Source organism: Aricia agestis, chromosome 9, assembly GCF_905147365.1.
Source record: "Aricia agestis chromosome 9, ilAriAges1.1, whole genome shotgun sequence".
NCBI classification, from domain to species: Eukaryota; Metazoa; Arthropoda; class Insecta; order Lepidoptera; family Lycaenidae; genus Aricia; species Aricia agestis.
The window spans coordinates 14,110,807-14,128,882 of NC_056414.1; the positions used below are offsets into that span (position 1 = coordinate 14,110,807).

General features: G+C 37.5%; 1 protein-coding gene across 2 annotated transcripts in view; it reads left to right on the forward strand.

Annotated features, from left to right (window-relative positions):
- Nucleotides 1-4,216: 4,216 nt before the first annotated feature.
- Nucleotides 4,217-18,076, forward strand: part of LOC121730088 (protein rolling stone-like) — a 33,018-nt gene continuing 19,158 nt past the window's right edge. Inside the window, exons 1-2 of one of the 2 annotated variants that reach the window (XM_042118932.1) lie at nt 4,217-4,410; nt 16,047-16,421. In XM_042118932.1, coding sequence (XP_041974866.1) covers nt 16,112-16,421 — 310 coding nt within the window. In that variant the 5' untranslated portion in view covers nt 4,217-4,410; nt 16,047-16,111. Of the gene's footprint in view, nt 4,411-15,534; nt 15,569-16,046; nt 16,422-18,076 lie in introns of those variants that run through there. The other variant, XM_042118933.1, reaches the window with a different exon arrangement.

Genomic DNA, 18,076 nt, shown 5'->3' on the forward strand with positions numbered 1-18,076 from the left:
GTCAATTATATTAATTTACCTGTGGTAAATTAATATTTTACATTAATATTGTAATGTCATTACTGATTGTATTTAATGTAAGTATTGTTAAAACTTAAGAGTCTGTTATGCTCTGCTCAGTTTGATGCGCCGTATCAGTATTATTACGAGTATACACAAATTGTGATTAAGACTTAGATGTACACAAATGTTGCCATAAATATATTTAATGCTTCCGCCAAAACGCATGGAACTTTCACCTTACATACAATATTATTTGTAGCCTTTAAGCAAAGGGTGGAAGGAGAGTAAAACATCTCTAATATTTTATCACTGTTGAAAAAATGCATCTATAACTTGTACCATTAGATAAATTAATAATTCATAAGCGTATAGCGTACCTACGTTATTTGGTCAGGCTGCGTCAAAGTAATCTTAATTATAAACTTTCAGCATCTCCCAGACAGACGCGGCCTGCGGTGGCGGTGGAGGTGGCGGTCAATTGGGTAACTTGAGAGTTCTAGGAACGACACAGACACACGCGGCCACGCGGCCAAGTCATCCAACTGACAGCCGCCACCGCCACCGCAGGCCGCGTCTGTCTGGGAGACGCTGCTAGATTAATTATTTTTGTCATAACTCAACCGAATTACGTAGACCCGCTATCTGCGTGTGAGTCAATTTCTCTGAACGTACATTTGCGTACTGCCCATATATACTGCCTTTATTTAGGTCAGGTATTATGCTACTTATTTAAACATGTTTATTTGTTTATTTAACATTCCAAATGCACGAACGTCGTATTGCATTTAACGAGCTTTTTATGAAATAATGTAATAAAAGAAACGCTCGAAAAATCAAATTATTTATAATGTGTGTGATGATAATTTTTGCTAATTTTCAATAGAACACAACTGCAAAATAGTAGTTAAAATGTTTGAAATGCGTAAAAAATTTGTAGCATAGTTTGTGTGCTCAGCACTATTTTGTATTCAGAAGCCTCGTTATTAATTATTATTATTGTAACACGATAATATTATAGTGATTCTTGATTACTAATAAATAATAATATTATATTATACTTAATTACTATTGAAGCAAGAATGGGCTTCCGATGGTCGCACTCTGAGATTTAATAATTTCGTAATAATTTATTAATTATTATATACTTAAATTTAAATAAATAAGGATTTCGACAGAAAATGATTTGCTAAATCATAAAATCTCTTGAGTGCCGACGACCTCTGTCATGTGGCTCAGTGGTGAGCGCGTTGGTAGTTCAAGCCGGGGGTCGCGGGCTCGAATCCCGCCGACGGAACAAAAAGTTTTCAATGTTCCCGGGTCTGGATGTGTATTAAATACGTGCATGATATAATAAAAATCTTAAATATATGTATAGTATAAAAGTATTAAATATATTTCCGTTGTCTGGTACCTGTAACACAAGTCCTTTAGGTATATCGCGTCCATACATATTATTATTATTAGTCAATTTTATATTTCCAGAGTGTCGTGTCCAATTTTTATGCTTAAAAAATCGCACACGTTTTCATAATAATTTATATGTTAGCAAATGTAAATATAATAAGTAAGTACCTCTTGTATCCGTAGCAATATTTTACGGGTGGAGCCAAATGCTAGTATTATAAATTTATAACTCTTATGAGTGTTTGTGATTTTAGTGATAGACAAAATAATTGTTCCTATCCTTATTAAGCCTAGAGCTGTGATTTGTTATCACTTAGTTATATTTAGACACAGTATAAATATGTAAATATCTTGCAGTAGACCGTTTTTTTATAGATACCCGAAGCACACTGCACACAGACTGCAGGCGTGATTTCAGATGATTTGAAGTAGCAAAATATCATACAGTATGCGTATTGCGTATACTGTATGATATTTTGCTGTACTTCTATTCTTCGTACTAGACTGCTCGAAACGTTCGCACATTTTAGCATGTTTTCAGATAACTTGCAAACAAAATAATGCAGTATCACTTTGTGCGTCCCTATAACTATTGTTTTTGTTAAACAGTGTGATATCAAATTCATTTAAGATTGATTATTGTATTCGATAGTTTCAATAGCGAAGTTAGAAATCAAGAATTTTTGTTATAGATTTATAATATAATACATCGCAAGCGCCACGACATTTAGCGATGAGTTAACGATGTCAAATCCTATAAATCCCATACACTTTTGACATCGTACTTCGCTGTCGAAGGTAGATAAACGAAAGATATAAGCTCTCTGGTTACTCTACTGTATGACATTTATACTGTGGTTTAGGTTATTGTGTAGTGCACTCCCGGTGAGCAATATTTTATATCAACTCGTGTTGTGTTTCAAGCTTTTCTAAATTATAATCAGTTGCATCAAATGCATGTTATGTTTGGTAGAGTTATGCAATAATAATTTAAATGAATAAATGCTTAACATTTTATATTTGTGAATTTATTGACCTGACTTATTAATTTAATTTATTAAAGAAGGAAACGTTGACTCATGATGGAAAGCCATGATTGTCATAACAATTGAGCTAGACAACAACTAAACGTCTAATAATAATATTAAGTGGTGTAATTAAACAACTTAGATACCCCTTTTGCTTTGCTTATTTGATATACTTTGATGGGCCTCAATTCTTGTATATATACAGGGTGTAACAAAAATAAGTGATAATACTTTAGGGTGTGTACGTCTTCCTTGTAGAGAGTTCACTGTGAAAGTAGCAGTGCTGAAAGACCAAATTTTTTTTTACTTTTGTATGGGGAAACTCGTGACAAAAAAAAAAATTCGTCTTTCAGAGCTGCTACTTTCACAGTGAACTCTCTACAAGAACGTACACACCCTAAAGTATAATCACTAATTTTTGTTACACACTGTATAGATCGATCCGAGATATCGTAATTGGGTCCAAATTATTGTAATTTTTTATTTTTTTTACTAGTGAATGTCGGTGTTGATTATCCGTCCTATATGTCTTAAATTACACGGGAAAAGACTTGATTTTTTTTTATTATTGGAACCATTGGAACGTAGCTCCTTATTATTATTTTTAGTGTTCTGGCTTTGCTGATTGCTTTTCGCCACTTTTTTTTCTTTCTTTTGAAATAAGGGGGCAAACGAGCAAACGGGTCACCTGATGGAAAGCAACTTCCGTCGCCCATGGACACTCGCAGCATCAGGAGAGCTGCAGGTGCGTTTCCGGCCTTTTAAGAGGGAATAGGGTAATGGGGGAGGGTAAGGATGGGAAGGGAAGGGAATAGGGGAGGGTAGGGAAGGGAATAGTGTAGGGGATTGGGCCTCCGGTAAACTCACTCACTCGGCGTAACACAGCGCAAGCGCTGTTTCACGCCGGTTTTCTGTGAGAACGTGGTATTTCTCCGGTCGAGCCGGCCCATTCGTGCCGAAGCATGGCTCTCCCACGTCTAAACTTGCTCCACAATCTTCCCCGCCATCTTCATGAATGTCGGTCTGGTCGGTCCAAATTATTGTACTTACGGACGTAAAACAATAAAAACGTATTACGTATTACAGACGTAAAAAATAGTATTGAAACCTTACTTAAAAACGATAATGACAGTATGGCACAACGTTGCCCTATTTTAAGATGGGATCAGAATGGTTGACAGCGCGTGAAGGTGTTTTCTTTGGCAGCCTTGACTCGCAGTATCATTGTACTCGTTGTAGGGCCCGAGATGTAAGGTCAAGCTGTTCGGGAGTTATGTTCGCCTTGAGCCGACACGTGGGATGAGAAAATATTCAGTGAACAACAAAAAGGTTGTGTTCGGTTGTTTAGTTTTGAAGTGATGTTGTTAGTATAGCACGTTACGTGTTAGTATATCAAGCACTTTAGTAGCGTGCTGGTCGTGGTTACAGAATACAGGGCTTAGCTTACCCCCGTAGACTTTCAGTCATGGCCAGTGGGACCGCCTCTTCGCGGCGTGCCCTTTTTCCGCTGACTCTTTGTAACTTGCCAACAGAAGCGTATTCCGTAGCGTGCTTTGGTGGGGCCCTTATAAAAAATAGTTTGGAGGCCCTCAGGAAACGTTGGGGACCCCATTGGCCCGGGAGCCCCGTTTATACACAATATTATTATGTCAGCACCTACTACAATGAGACGACTATAATTTTCCTCAGAGCATAATCTAAGGCTAGCGATTAACGTGCAGCGAGATCGTAACCCTGGAGCGCACGCTTCACCAGGCAGGGCGATGCGCGTGCGCTTGCTATATGCGCGTGCGCATGTTCAGTCGGTCGCGCGCTAAATCGTGCGCACGACGCGAGCGCGCACCGCTATTAAGTACCTAGGCAACGCTCGCTGACAGTTCGATGTGTTTTATTAATTTTAAAATAAATTAAATAAAATACATGTGGGAAAGTTGAGTTTGTGAATTTACTAGCTCGTAAATTGACGTTATTCCTGGTATGTTATAATTTTAATATCGTTTAATATAAATAGATAAATCATCAAAACCCCATACATTTTATTCGATTTTAGAACGTTTTCATTACCATTCATCTTAAACACTCATACATACTCATTCATACATACTACACTATAATTACCGAAAAATATGGTTTCCCGCAAATTTTCCAAATTCTAAAATAAAGTATGAAATAGTCTGTTCAGAATATAAAACGTACATAAATATAAAATATATTTTGCTTTTTAAAGAAAGTATTATCATAGACTTAGTTATCGACTGCAGTTATGAGTTTTAAAAGGGACAAAAGTAACCTCCTCCCTTTTGGAAGTCGGTTAAATATAGACTTCATAAGTTGCGCCAGAGAAAAATTATACAGAAAACGCCTTCTACAATAATTCAAGTAATTAATTATAGTAAAATATTAAAGCTGATTATTAAATAAACTTAATATAATATCATACGCTTCAAGTCAGATATTTAATAAAATTAGATACTTACGCTTTTTAGATTTAAGCACACGGCTAGCAAAACTTTCTTTGGCAGAAGTGATAACGGTGGAGACTGATAGAGCATGTAGCACATTAAAATATGCGATAAGCATGTAACATTCTTAATTATTGTTTAAGGCCATTTTAACTTTTGTACTAAAACTGTAGTTTACGTAAACTACGTAGCGTAGTTTGTCTCGTCTTGCTGCCTCTAGCCTTTACATTCAGCTATTCAGCTTCAGTATTTGATATTTTATCCCTCTACTATTGTAACTACGTACTGAAGCGTAGTTTGTGACGTCTAAGCTGCCTCTAGTCTTTACATTCAGCTATTCAGCTCCAGTATTTGATATTTTAATTTTTATCTCTCTACTACTGTATAGCATAGCCTGACTGTTCCTCCTAGTTACTAACTTAGCAAGTGATATGAATTGTGCAGCAACTATAAAGTGAGTAATTAAAATGGTAAACAGCAATTTATTTTTTGCTCGCGTAAGTAAATACGTAGAGTGTAGACGGACTAATAACAATCGCAACAGCTTTATTTCAAATTGCATCCGGGTTATTTGATTAACAGTCGTGTAAAGCTTAATTACGAGGGGACACGGCTCTTCAGTTTTATAATTTACTTTTTATTTTTCTTTTCTTTCCGTAATGGTAACCAATTTTTCAGTTAGTTTTGCGAGTTAATAATGAATGCTGAAATCACGCTTGGAAAAAAACTATATTCTCTTAATTTACGCAAAAACCAGCTAATCTACCAACAGCAAGCAATGTGTAGCATTCGCATTAACTTTTGCAACTTTGCAACAAATAAAAAGTCTGTCGGAAAAGGAAGGAAATTGGAGGGAAACCCTAGAGCTTAAATGAAATAAAGTTGTTTATTTTTTGTCCTTGCAACTTCGTAGGGTCTCTTCATTGCAATAACAATAAAATTAATTGTTTCACCTTTTGTTTGACACAACGTGCATCAGCTGCACGAGTCACGACTTCATCATTTAACTGAATACACGTTTTAATAAAAACCTTGGCCTTGACCAAGGATTGCCTTTGGCCCAAGAACAAACAGAAGACAACGCTTTCGCAAAATTATCGAAAATTGTATAATAATAACGCGATAGCACTTTCAGTGTCAATTCACATTGAAAAGCGACATAGTGTTTGCATTATTAAAGCCACTAAGATTGGCAATGGGTAGCTCGACACCGCGAGTGTGCATCTTGCATCGACGCATCACGTACTGCAATGTGAACTTACCCTTACAGTTCATTCGATAATACAACTTTGTGAGTTCGTGCTTGGCCGCATTAGATGCGGAGATATCGGAGTGAAATACTATAAACAATTTCCTCTGAGCAATGGGCATTGGGAACGCATGTTCCTCGATTTCTATGGCCATGAGCACTTTACACTATTCATCATCCCACAGAGCGTTCAAAGGTATTTCGCCTTCAGTTTATAAGGCCGTTGTTTTTTCTTTTACGTATAGCAATCCGGGACAGCTAACCTCATCAAGTTGATATGGTTTTAAGAACACAGTTTGAATTTGCAATAAAATTGATATTAATAGTGTCGTAATAAGAAGTTCTTATTGTATTAAAAAGTATATTAAATTAGTTGTCAACGAGCCGGCGTTTGATTATACAACATGGTGGCAGCGGAAAAATAAAATATTTTAGAAAGAAAATAAAACGCTTACATTCCATATTCTAATTACGGGAAAAGTAATAAGAAGTAGAGAGTTACAAGTATGGAGCACGCTCGTCCGCCTCCAGAGCTCTGTTTGGGAGGCAACTCCGTCAGCCGGGCTGACGCATGGAAAAGGTGGATTACTCAGTTCCACCTTTTTACGAAGGCATCAGGGATGCAGAAGGAGGATAGCGGGGTACAGGTCAGTCTGTTGTTAAATCTCATCGGCCCGGACGGGTATGATATTTATGAAACTTTTCAATTTGCGAATGAATCGGACCGAGACGATATTAAAATTTTGGAAGAAAAATTTAATAAATACTTTGGAATTAAGAAAAATATTATAGTAAAAAGGTTCAGTTTCTTCATGAGGTGTCAAGAAACTGGTGAAACTATAGACCAATATGTAACTGCATTGAGACTTTTAAGTAAACCGTGCGAGTTTAAAGACCTGGAGGACGAGTTGATCAGAGATCGAATCGTGTGCGGCATTCGCGACAAAGCACTTCGCGATCGCATGCTGCGGCATGAAGACCTGACTCTCGATGCTGCTATTGGCATCTGTCAGGTCGAAGAGGTGTCGCAGGAGAGCAGCCGAGTGCTGCAAGCGGGGCCATCTCGCGTGGATGGCGTGAACGCACGCATGGTGCGTTTCGGCAGCGGCGGCAGCAGTGGCGCTGGCAGTAGCGCTACCAGAGGGCGCCGCGGCGGACAGCGGAGCTGGCCACAGCGAGAGCACCGGGTCGCAGTCGGCGCTGCTGACGCCGGTGTGCCGCGACGGAGCTTCGCGAAGACGGCTACGTCATTGCGTTGTCGTCGATGTGGAGGCGAGTGCAAGCACGTTGGCGAGTGCCCCGCCATAGGTAAACAATGTTACGTATGCAATAATATTGATCATTTCTCGAAAATGTGTAAGGTACGGAAAGTACACAATATTGAATTAAAAGAGCAAATGTATGACCAACAAAATATTTCGGACGCGGAGGCTGAGGAAGAGTTGTTTACGATATCATCCTTAGATAATATTGCCGAAATTAATTGTGTATCGGAAGATTGGAGTGTAGTTTTATATAGTAAGAATGGGTCTGAAAAATTTAAATTAGATTCGGGGGCTGACATAAATGTCATTTCTTACGAACGTTTTTTGGACTTAGGATTCGACTTGAGATGTATTAATGTCAATCATAAGATTAAATTACAATCGTATAGTGGTAACTTTATTCCTATAAAGGGTGTAGGTTTTTTAAGATGGTCTTATAAGAAAAAGGAATATTGTTTAAAGTTTGCTATAGCGAACATGGTCTGTCAAAGCGTGCTGGGATTGCAAGCATGCTTGGAGTTAGGACTTATTAGACGAATCCATGATTTGAGTGTCTCCAATAATGAGGATTTATTCAACGGAATCGGGTGTTTACCAGGCGAGTATCATATTGTTGTTGATAAGGGGGTATCACCAGTTATATGTGCACCCAGGAAGGTTCCATTAGCTTTGCGCGACAAGTTACAGGATGAGTTAAATAGAATGGTAAAGTTAGGAATAATAAGAAAAGTTACTCATCCGACGCCCTGGGTTAATTCTATCGTTGTGGTGGCCAAGAAAAATGGTAGTTTGCGTGTCTGTTTAGATCCTAGACCACTAAATAAGGCCATTCAACGGGCACATTTTCAACTGCCCACTTTAAATGAAATCGCTATGAAATTAAAGGGTGCAAAATTTTTTACAGTTTTAGATGCCACTTCAGGCTTCTGGTCTGTTAAGTTGGACGACGAGAGTACAGATTTATGTACATTCATAACGCCGTTTGGGCGTTATCAATATTTGAGGTTACCCTTTGGATTAAATAGTGCGCCGGAGATATTTCATGCTAAGGTAAGACAATTATTGGAAGGACTAGAAGGAGTAGATTCTTTCATCGATGATATAATTTGCTGGGGAGCAGATGAGAAGGAACACAATACGCGTCTAGGTGAGTTATATAAAAGAGCTAGGCATATTAATTTAAAGTTTAATAAAGATAAGTGTAGGATTTGTGTAACTGAGGTAACTTATTTAGGTCATATATTTAATAAGGACGGAATGCGGGCAGATACTGAGAAAGTTAAAGCTATAGTGAATATGCCAGAACCGGGGGATAAGAAGAGCTTAGAAAGATTTTTAGGCGCTATAAATTATTTATCTAAATATGTACCCAACCATTCAGAGCATATATATCCACTGACTAGGCTGTTAAAAAAAGAAACAAGTTGGTGTTGGGATGCCGGGCATAAAATTGCTTTTGACAAACTAAAATCATTGTTGAGTTCGTCGCCGGTGCTTGCGCTGTATGATGTAGACGGAGAGGTACTATTGTCTGTGGACGCGAGTAGCATTGCACTGGGCGCCGTGCTCATGCAGGCGGGCCGGCCCGTAGAGTACGCCTCTCGGACACTTACGCAGACGCAGCAGCGTTACGCGCAGATCGAGAAAGAATTGCTAGCTATTGTTTTTGCTTGTCAAAAATTTCATCAATACATTTACGGCAAGAGACACGTTATTGTTGAGACGGATCATAAGCCACTTGAGAGCATTTTCAAAAAGGCATTAAACGATATCCCAGCACGCTTGCAGCGAATGATGTTAAAGTTACAGGGATATGATTTGTTTGTTGTCTATAAGCCCGGAAAATATATGTATTTACCTGATACGCTGTCGCGTGCGCCTCTTCCTGAATTATTAGATGAGGATATTAGTAACGCTATACTGTGCCAATTAAAAATGGTTATTGAAAATATTCCAATGTCTATCAATAAATTAAGTACAATAAAAAAGGAAACGATGAAAGATAAAATGTTGCTTTGTTTGTTGAATTATATTAAGAACGGTTGGCCAGTCAATAGGTATGAAGTTCGAAATGATTTGAAGTACTTTTGGCCAATGAGAGACAAATTGTATTGCGTAGATAGTGTAATTTTTAAAAATAATCAAATTTTAATTCCAGTTACGTTACAAAATGAAATGTTAAAGATTGTACATGATGGACACTTAGGAATTGATCGATGTAAGAGACGTGCTCGTGAAGTTTTATTTTGGCCAGGAATGACTGATGATGTGGAACAATATGTGAGAAAGTGTAGAGTATGTCAAGAGAATCTAAATAGACCCGGTAAAGAACCAATGATTCCAATTTCAGTACCGAATATGGCTTGGAATAAAATTGGTATTGACATCTTTGAGTATGCGAGAAAGAACCATTTGATTTTAGTTGATTATTATTCAGGTTTTGTGGAAGTCTCTCAATTGAGTGATACCACGTCAAAGTCAGTTATAAATATAATGAAAGAGCATTTTGCACGCTATGGTATTCCAGAAACTGTCATAAGCGACAATGGTCCGCAATTTTCAGGTCGGGATTTTAAAGTTTTTTCTAACGAGTGGGGTTTTGAGCACATAACCTCATCTCCATATTATGCTCAGTCCAACGGTAAAAGTGAGAGGGCCGTACAGATGGTTAAAAAACTCATCAAAAAATCGGTTGAGAGTACGACTGATTTTTATTTAAATTTACTGAGTTACAGAAATACTCCTAGGGATAATTTAGATTCTCCGGCTAAAATGATGATGGGACGCCGACTAAGGTGTAGGCTCCCAGTGCATCCAGATCTTTTGAAACACGGTCACTACCCTGATCAATATAAAAATATTGTAAATAAGCAGTTAAAATATAAAATTTATTATGATCAGCATACTAAGCCACTGCCAGAATTAAGTGTTGGCGATGATGTAATAATGGTGGAAAATAATAATGAACGAATTCGTGGAAAGGTAGTCGGAAAAGCTGAGACCCCTCGTTCCTATATTGTAAAAAATAAAAAAGGAATTTATCGACGCAATCGCAGGCACTTAATTAGGCCTGTGACAGAAAACACAACAGATAACTCTGTTGTGCAAAATTTTGACAACTCGTGTGAGGAGATAGAATCCGAAGAGGAGAATAGGGATCATGGTTCAATCTATGAACCATCTGATTTAGAATCAACGGTTGACTTTGATTATTCTCCTCCTCGGACGCGAGGTTGTAAGCAGAGATAGATTAGCAATTTGTTTTATTTCATTTTATTTTATTGTTATTTAACATACTTACTTAGTTTAGAATAATCATTTTGTTTCTTTTATGTATGGGAAGATGTCGTAATAAGAAGTTCTTATTGTATTAAAAAGTATATTAAATTAGTTGTCAACGAGCCGGCGTTTGATTATACAACAAATAGTTTGGAGAAATAATTATTATTATTAGCGGCGAATAAATAAATTGCGTCAGACATATTGATCTAAATATTATTTCTCCACGCTAAAACCGGTAAACCAGAATTAAATTCGGTGTTAAGATTATTTGAGTCGTGGTTTAGCAAAGGCACGTCCCGAAAAATGCACGGTCAAAGAATTTCGGAGCAAGTTACCGGCAACATTTACTTATCTGTAGAAAAGGTCAGTTGTAAAATAGCCCTTTATCCAAGACGTTTTCTTCACCGTTTAGTTATAGAATCGCCGATCAAAATGTATGGAATTGACTCGCGTCTGTCGCGTCTGTTGCGAATTATAATAATTCTACTCATTTTGATCGGAGATACTATATAGAAGCGATAAGACAAGAAGATTAACAGATAAAGAAAACGTCTTAGCCAGGGGCTCTGGTCTTCATCATCGTCACGCGAGCGTCAGGTGAAACTTAATAAGCGCGTATTAGCACAGAATATATAATAGTGCTCCGTAGTATTAGCTCCAGTGTGTAGTACATGCTAATTGTTATGATACTAATGATTACGTACGCGTTCTTCATTAACTCTTATCAAGTTTCACTGGTAGCGTTTCTCGTTTAATTATTAAATTGTAAGGAATTGTGGCTTGCTGAAATAACATCAGCGGAACTAATATGGTCGCTTTGGAAAATCATATTATGAATCATAATAATATGATTCATTTTTTAAAAATCGCAAAATGCTTCAATTCATGTCACTCTGCTTGCAATTCATGTATATGTAGGTAATTCGTACTAAATTGAGATTCGTCAGTTTGAGAGGAATTGCAAAATTAGACCATTTTAGGTCCGCAGAACCCTTAGTGAAATTATTGTAGTGAGAAGATTCAATAACATTACGGAAAGGCCAGAGCAGAGGGCGCTACTAACACCAAAATCCAACATGCTGCACACGTCATATTAGAATACGAGCGTTTGCCCGCGGCTTCACCCGCGTTAGGAAGTATTATATACAAACTTTCATCCCCTATTTTACACATCTTGGGGGTAGAATTGATCAAAATCCTTTCTTAGCGGATGCCTTCGTCACAACATCTACCTGCATGCCAAATTTCAGCCCGACCAGTGGTTTGGGCTGTGCGTTGATAGATCACTATGTCAATCAGTCAGACACCTTTGAGTTTTATATATACCTATAGATTGACAGAAGCATTGTCAAACGTCGAACATTTTTTTTATTTACTGTCTGTGCTGGTGCTGCCCTCTAGCGTGAAAACGTTGCAGTAAATAATAAACATACCGGTAGGTTAAGTATAACCTACCCCTAGGCCGTAGCACTTAGCAGTAATGTTTTATTTATTTGTATGACAGGCTTTTTTTTTATGAAATAAGGGGGCAAACGAGCAAACGGGTCACCTGATGGAAAGCAACTTCCGTCGCCCATGGACACTCGCAGCATCAGAAGAGCTGCATGTGCGTTGCCGGCCTTTTAAGAGGGAATAGGGTAATAGGGGAGGGTAGGGAAGGGAAGGGAAAAGGGGAGGGTAGGAAAGGGAATAGGGTAGGAGATTGGGCCTCCGGTAAACTCACTCACTCGGCGAAACACAGCGCAAGCGCTGTTTCACGCCGGTTTTCTGTGAGAACGTGGTATTTATCCGGTCGAGCCGGCCCATTCGTGCCGAAGCATGGCTCTCCCACGTATAAAGACTACCGGGTTGATACTTGATTGTTTTACGAGTATTTACAAAATATGATTTGCTTTGTTTGGGTTATTAACTATTTAGTGCTATTTATTTTATGTTCACAATTAAATCGGTTTTACGTCATTTAAACTAGGAAACAAACAAAACATGTTCGGGATTCTTTTTTTTATTTAGATTCATTTCGAAGGTTCGAAAGGAATTCACTTTCAATAAAAACGTTGTACTTAAAGTTGTTACCGTTCATTATTATAAACACGTTTACGTGATAGGTATGTGATTAAATTGTATTAATTACTTAAATAATTATTACTTTGAGAGCGAGTGTTAAGAACATGTTTGTTGCAAAGTGAAATATAAAAATCGTTGCAATTTTCTAAAGTAAAAACATTTTTAAACAGCACGAGTTGACTAATTTGTGAAATGATATGTATGTACAGATCTGTCTGTGTACGTACTTTTTGAGACCTTATTCTACCCTAAATGTAGAGCTTTAGACACTGCGTTATTTAACTAGTTTATTGACTAGTTCCTCAGAAAATCATAAATCGTTATAGCTACGCAACGAGGTTGGAAAATCAAGAAATTTAACCGTCTTGGCAGTCAAAACAGCCGCACTGCCATGAAATTAATGAGTACCCTGACTACCCGCAAATAAGTAATAACTTAAACTGTTAACTAATTACATTATGTAGTAAAATTTACTACATAATATAACTAGTTAACAATTTCATTTATACTTTGTTACAATATTTGAGCTCACACGAGCGGCGATAGCCACTAGCGTCATCCGAACAAAAAATCATAATACAGAATTAGCTAGAAACCACTTGGAAATACCAAGGCAGTTTTAAAGCAAAAAGTATTGTATTTAGAAAAAGAAATATTATGTGCAGTTCACTAACTTTTTACGAAAGCTCAAGAGGAGCGTCCGATTTGTCTGTTTGTCTTTGAATAGGAGCTTCTAAACAGATGAGCTATTCTTGCTCTCGGTACTTTTTTTCTCACTTGCTACCGGAAAATTACAGCGTTTCCCTTTTTATTTTTGTTTATGAAAGGAAAAACTTAGATGATCTTATGTGCTATTTTCGCTGCCCGACACTTTTACCTGATTTTCAAAAATCTAACCTTTTGTAACCAGCGATAGCTGTACGATCTCTAGCTCATGTTATACTGTAGCGTTAATGTCTAAACACATTACAAAACACGACTCGAATAACCTTTTAATTAGTTGCAGGGTACCATTTAACATTTATTACAAAACAGCCCATTAAAATAATGTATTTAAATAATAAATATCTGAGACACCGAGCTTACTCGGAACTTAAGTACGAATTAAGACGAAGAGACACAATTTATCGTTTTTTTTTTCTCCTTAAAAATTCCCTACATAATTAATAATACCAAATTATCAAAAAAGGTCGTTGTCGAAAATCCGATTTTACCTATATTTACTCAAGTTTTTTCTCGTAAATGTGTATAAGTCGTTAAAATCAAAATATACGTTATAATCCATATTAAACCTTGACCTCATCGAAAAGAATAAAAAAATAACATTATCTGAAAATTGACATTATTTGTTGAGCCTGGCCATTTAGCCAAAACTTTTTCGTTTTCGCTTCGTTATAGAATCTCCGATCAAAATGTATGGAATTGACATAAGACGAGTCGAACGTCTACGTCATATTAAGGAACGCTTATGTCAATTCCTTACATTTTCATCGGCAATTCTATAATGAAGCGAAAACGAAAAGTTTTTGGCTTACCCCCCTGTTTTCTTTCTTGTAACAAGTATCTCTATAAGGCCGCGTTTCCACTGACGCAGAGCGGAGCGGAGAGGAGCTTAGCGGTGCCCGAATTGACCAATCGTGCTATTCCAGCGGAATGACAGCAAAGCGTAGCGAAGATTTCGAGTATGGTGATTGGTCAATTCGGCACCGCTAAGCTCCTCTCCGCTCCGCTCCGAGTCAGTGGAAACGCGGCCTTAGGAGACCACATCCACATCTCACCTTCAAACATAACTTTAAAATAACATAATACTTATTAAAATAATTTATTTAAATACTGCTCATTCACGAAAATTCACCTTGAAAATTGTGAATGAATAATAGTAACAGTGTCATTAGCATTGATAAGAGGTTAATAGCATACGTGACCAAAATAATATGAGAGTTAACCGTGACATTTATTAGTTAACTTAAAATTAATTTCGTCACATCAAGTTAAATTTTCTGTAATAATTAACTAAAATGTTCATTTAAAACAATTAAATTGTTTTGCAATAACTACACATCGTAATTAACAACGTGAATAATAAAACAGTACACATATACAAATATTAGAATTATACATTGTTTTGTTGTTGTTTTTCTATCAACTTCTCCAATGTATAAGAATAAACATTGTATAAATTTTAAAGTTTTTACTTAAAGAAATACTGTGTAAATGTTTTATTACTTTATGGGTATATTTTATCTTTTCCAAAAAAAGGAAAAAGAGTTAAAACAACTTCTAAAATTTATTCTTATTAACGGTTTTAACCTCAGGTTTTAATATACAAGGAGCCTGCAAGTTGCAACTTGCAACGAACAAAGGTCTAAGTACAGTGAAATCCTGAAGCCTGGCTCCTATTGTTTTACCTTGTTCATTAGCAACGTTAGGAAATTGCCCTTGGTAGATGTCATGCTACAGATAATGCAAAGGTTGAAATTATTTTTAATTATTATAGGCATGTCATTGTAAATTCGCTAGGCTTATAGATCTGCAAGGATGTTTTGGCACGTTGACGTTGTCACAGAGGACTGATTGCTGAATGTGAAGGTTTCAATCAAAATAATAATTTTCTATTCTTTATATATGTTGGATACAATTTATCCAAGACATATTTCATTTCTTGGATAAAATTTACAGGAGTTTCATTTTATACCTCCACAGTCCACAATATTATGTGTCTACATAGAGTTATACTTACACAAGTGTTAAGTGACATTTAAAAACAGGGAGGTGTTACTTCTGAGTTAGTCCTCACACCAAAACAGCCTTGTAAGTCTGTGTGATCTAGATGAAGGTTGCTCTCTGTGCTCGCATGCTATCCCACGCCACAGTACGCTAGCTTAACGTTGTGCAACCGATTTTTGTGTATGACAATAGAAGTTGCAACAGAGTTAAATGTAAGCTTTAACAATAGACTACACATAAACGACATTTAATAATTCGAATCTGATATGAGTTATATACTTATTAGTTATTGTACATAAACATACATTAACTCAGTTTAACTTATTTTGATCTAATTATCGTAAACCAAAATTTTAAAATTGACATAATATTATATCATTCCGTTTCGTTGTTGAGCGTCACATAAAGTGGTATCATTATAGATTTTAATGAAGTATTAGTTACGATATTGTAGTAGAGTTTTGTTAAAATTCAGATGAAAATAAATTAAAATAAATTATAGGCACACGCACAATAACTGACGTATTGAGAACACTATTAATCTACGTAACATTTTTTTCAGGTACAAAACCCAAGCAGATGCAATAATCAGACACATTTCAAATTTCACACATTCACGCAATCAAGATGAAGAAACTAAGCAGTTGGAAAGAGGATGCGCCGGAAAGCTTCTATGTGTGCTGCACGGCGCAGCTTCGGGAAACAAATGAAACCAGCGACATGTTCACCAACTCCTGGGCTAAGTGCCTCAGTCCCCTGGTCTGGAGGGTCCCGATCTTCATCTGGTCGATAATCATCATCACCCTGTCGGTGACATTCTTCTGGGGCCCCCGAGAGAAGTTCCTCCTGTATATGACGCATTGGGGCCTGGTGCTGATATTTTTGGAGTCGCTCTTCGGGATCGTAGTGTGTGTGAAAAGCCAGACGCAATCGAAGGGTAAGTGATAAGTGCAAAGAGACTTATTAAAATATGTATATTATGACTAGATCCATTTCTGTGATATTATGTAATCTGAAAGTAAATATGAAAAAATACGTGTGGCACTCGAAGACTGCCTCGGTAAAGCTACTGCATAGCATTTTTATCAACTTATGCAATTATAATTCGCATACGTCTAGTCACACGCACACAAACACCGTGCCGAAGCCTGGCAAGTGGCAACGCCGCACCGACCGGCACAGCGCTGTGTCGGTCGGAGTGGGATTGTTAGGTTTTTTTCGTTACGGAATTTCTTAATGCAGCCGCCGTAGCTCGCGATAAAAGCTATGTAATAGCAAAACAAGCCAGAAATTAAACAAATCATAGGGATGGTTTTAGGCTAAGGAGAGCTGGACAGTTGACCCAACCATTATTTGCTTTGTTTATAATATTTCCATACATACGAGTACTACACTGTTGTTCCGTGTTAATTATTGCCTTTACTATACCATACAGACGGTAGACAATAGGCATATTTCATCATCTATCTGTCTCATTTGTGAGGTATGTTAAGCCTTCAGGAAAATGGAATATTTCAGTATGCACAATACTAGAATCTTCAACTTTTCTGGGGGCACAGAATACATATTAGTACAAGTCTGGGGGTTGAAAACGGCTAGAACATTCAACGAAATGAGCACAGGCCTACGAGAATAAACTGCGTGACCGCTCGCTATTTCGGCGGAGCACTGAGCAAGATTGTTGCAGGTGGCCTGCTCTTTGCGCTTCCTACTGACATCGCGAGTGTCAGCCAACTTCTTGTTTCAATTGTCACCACTCACCACCTTTCGTAACTAGAAAGAAGATAGTCTAAAATCTAAATCTAAATAGCGTGACAAGGGATCTTGCCTGACATGTTTTAAATTGTTTTTACAGCAGAAATTACTAAATAGTAACTACGTAAGTATAGTAATCATCTTATCAACAAAATTCATGTATAATATTGATTAATATCCATAGATACTTAATTAAAAAGAGTAAATGTTCGCTTGTGTGTTTGCATCGTCCATCGAATTGGCTCCCAAGGTCCCAAGCTACTGGGCCGATTTTGATTTTTGGCATAAACTTATACGTGAGAGAGCCATGCTTCGGCACGAATGGGCTGGCTCGACCGGAGAAATACCACGTTCTCACAGAAAACCGGCGTGAAACTGCGCTTGCGCTGTATTTCGCCGAGTGAGTGAGTTTACCGGAGGCCCAATCCCCTACCCTATTCCCTTCCTTACCCTCCCCTATTCCCTTCCCATCCCTATCACCCTATTCCCTCTTAAAAGGCCGGCAACGCACCTGCAGCTCTTCTAATGCTGCGAGTGTCCATGGTGACGGACGTTGCTTTCCATCAGGTGACCCGTTTGCTCGTTTACCCCCTTATCTCATAAAAAAATTAGAGTACTACGGGAAAGGATAAAGTATACTTCTTATCGCGGAAAATGTACGATTACCGCGGAATTCTTTATACTGATTAACACAGGCCGTGCACACCGCTAGTTTAATAATTAGTATATATTCATATTATAGTAGATTGAATACACTCTAGTATGTAAGTGCGTTGAATTACGAACAACGAGTGGAAAACAAGAGGAACTTGGATCGTATCCAATATACTTCAATGC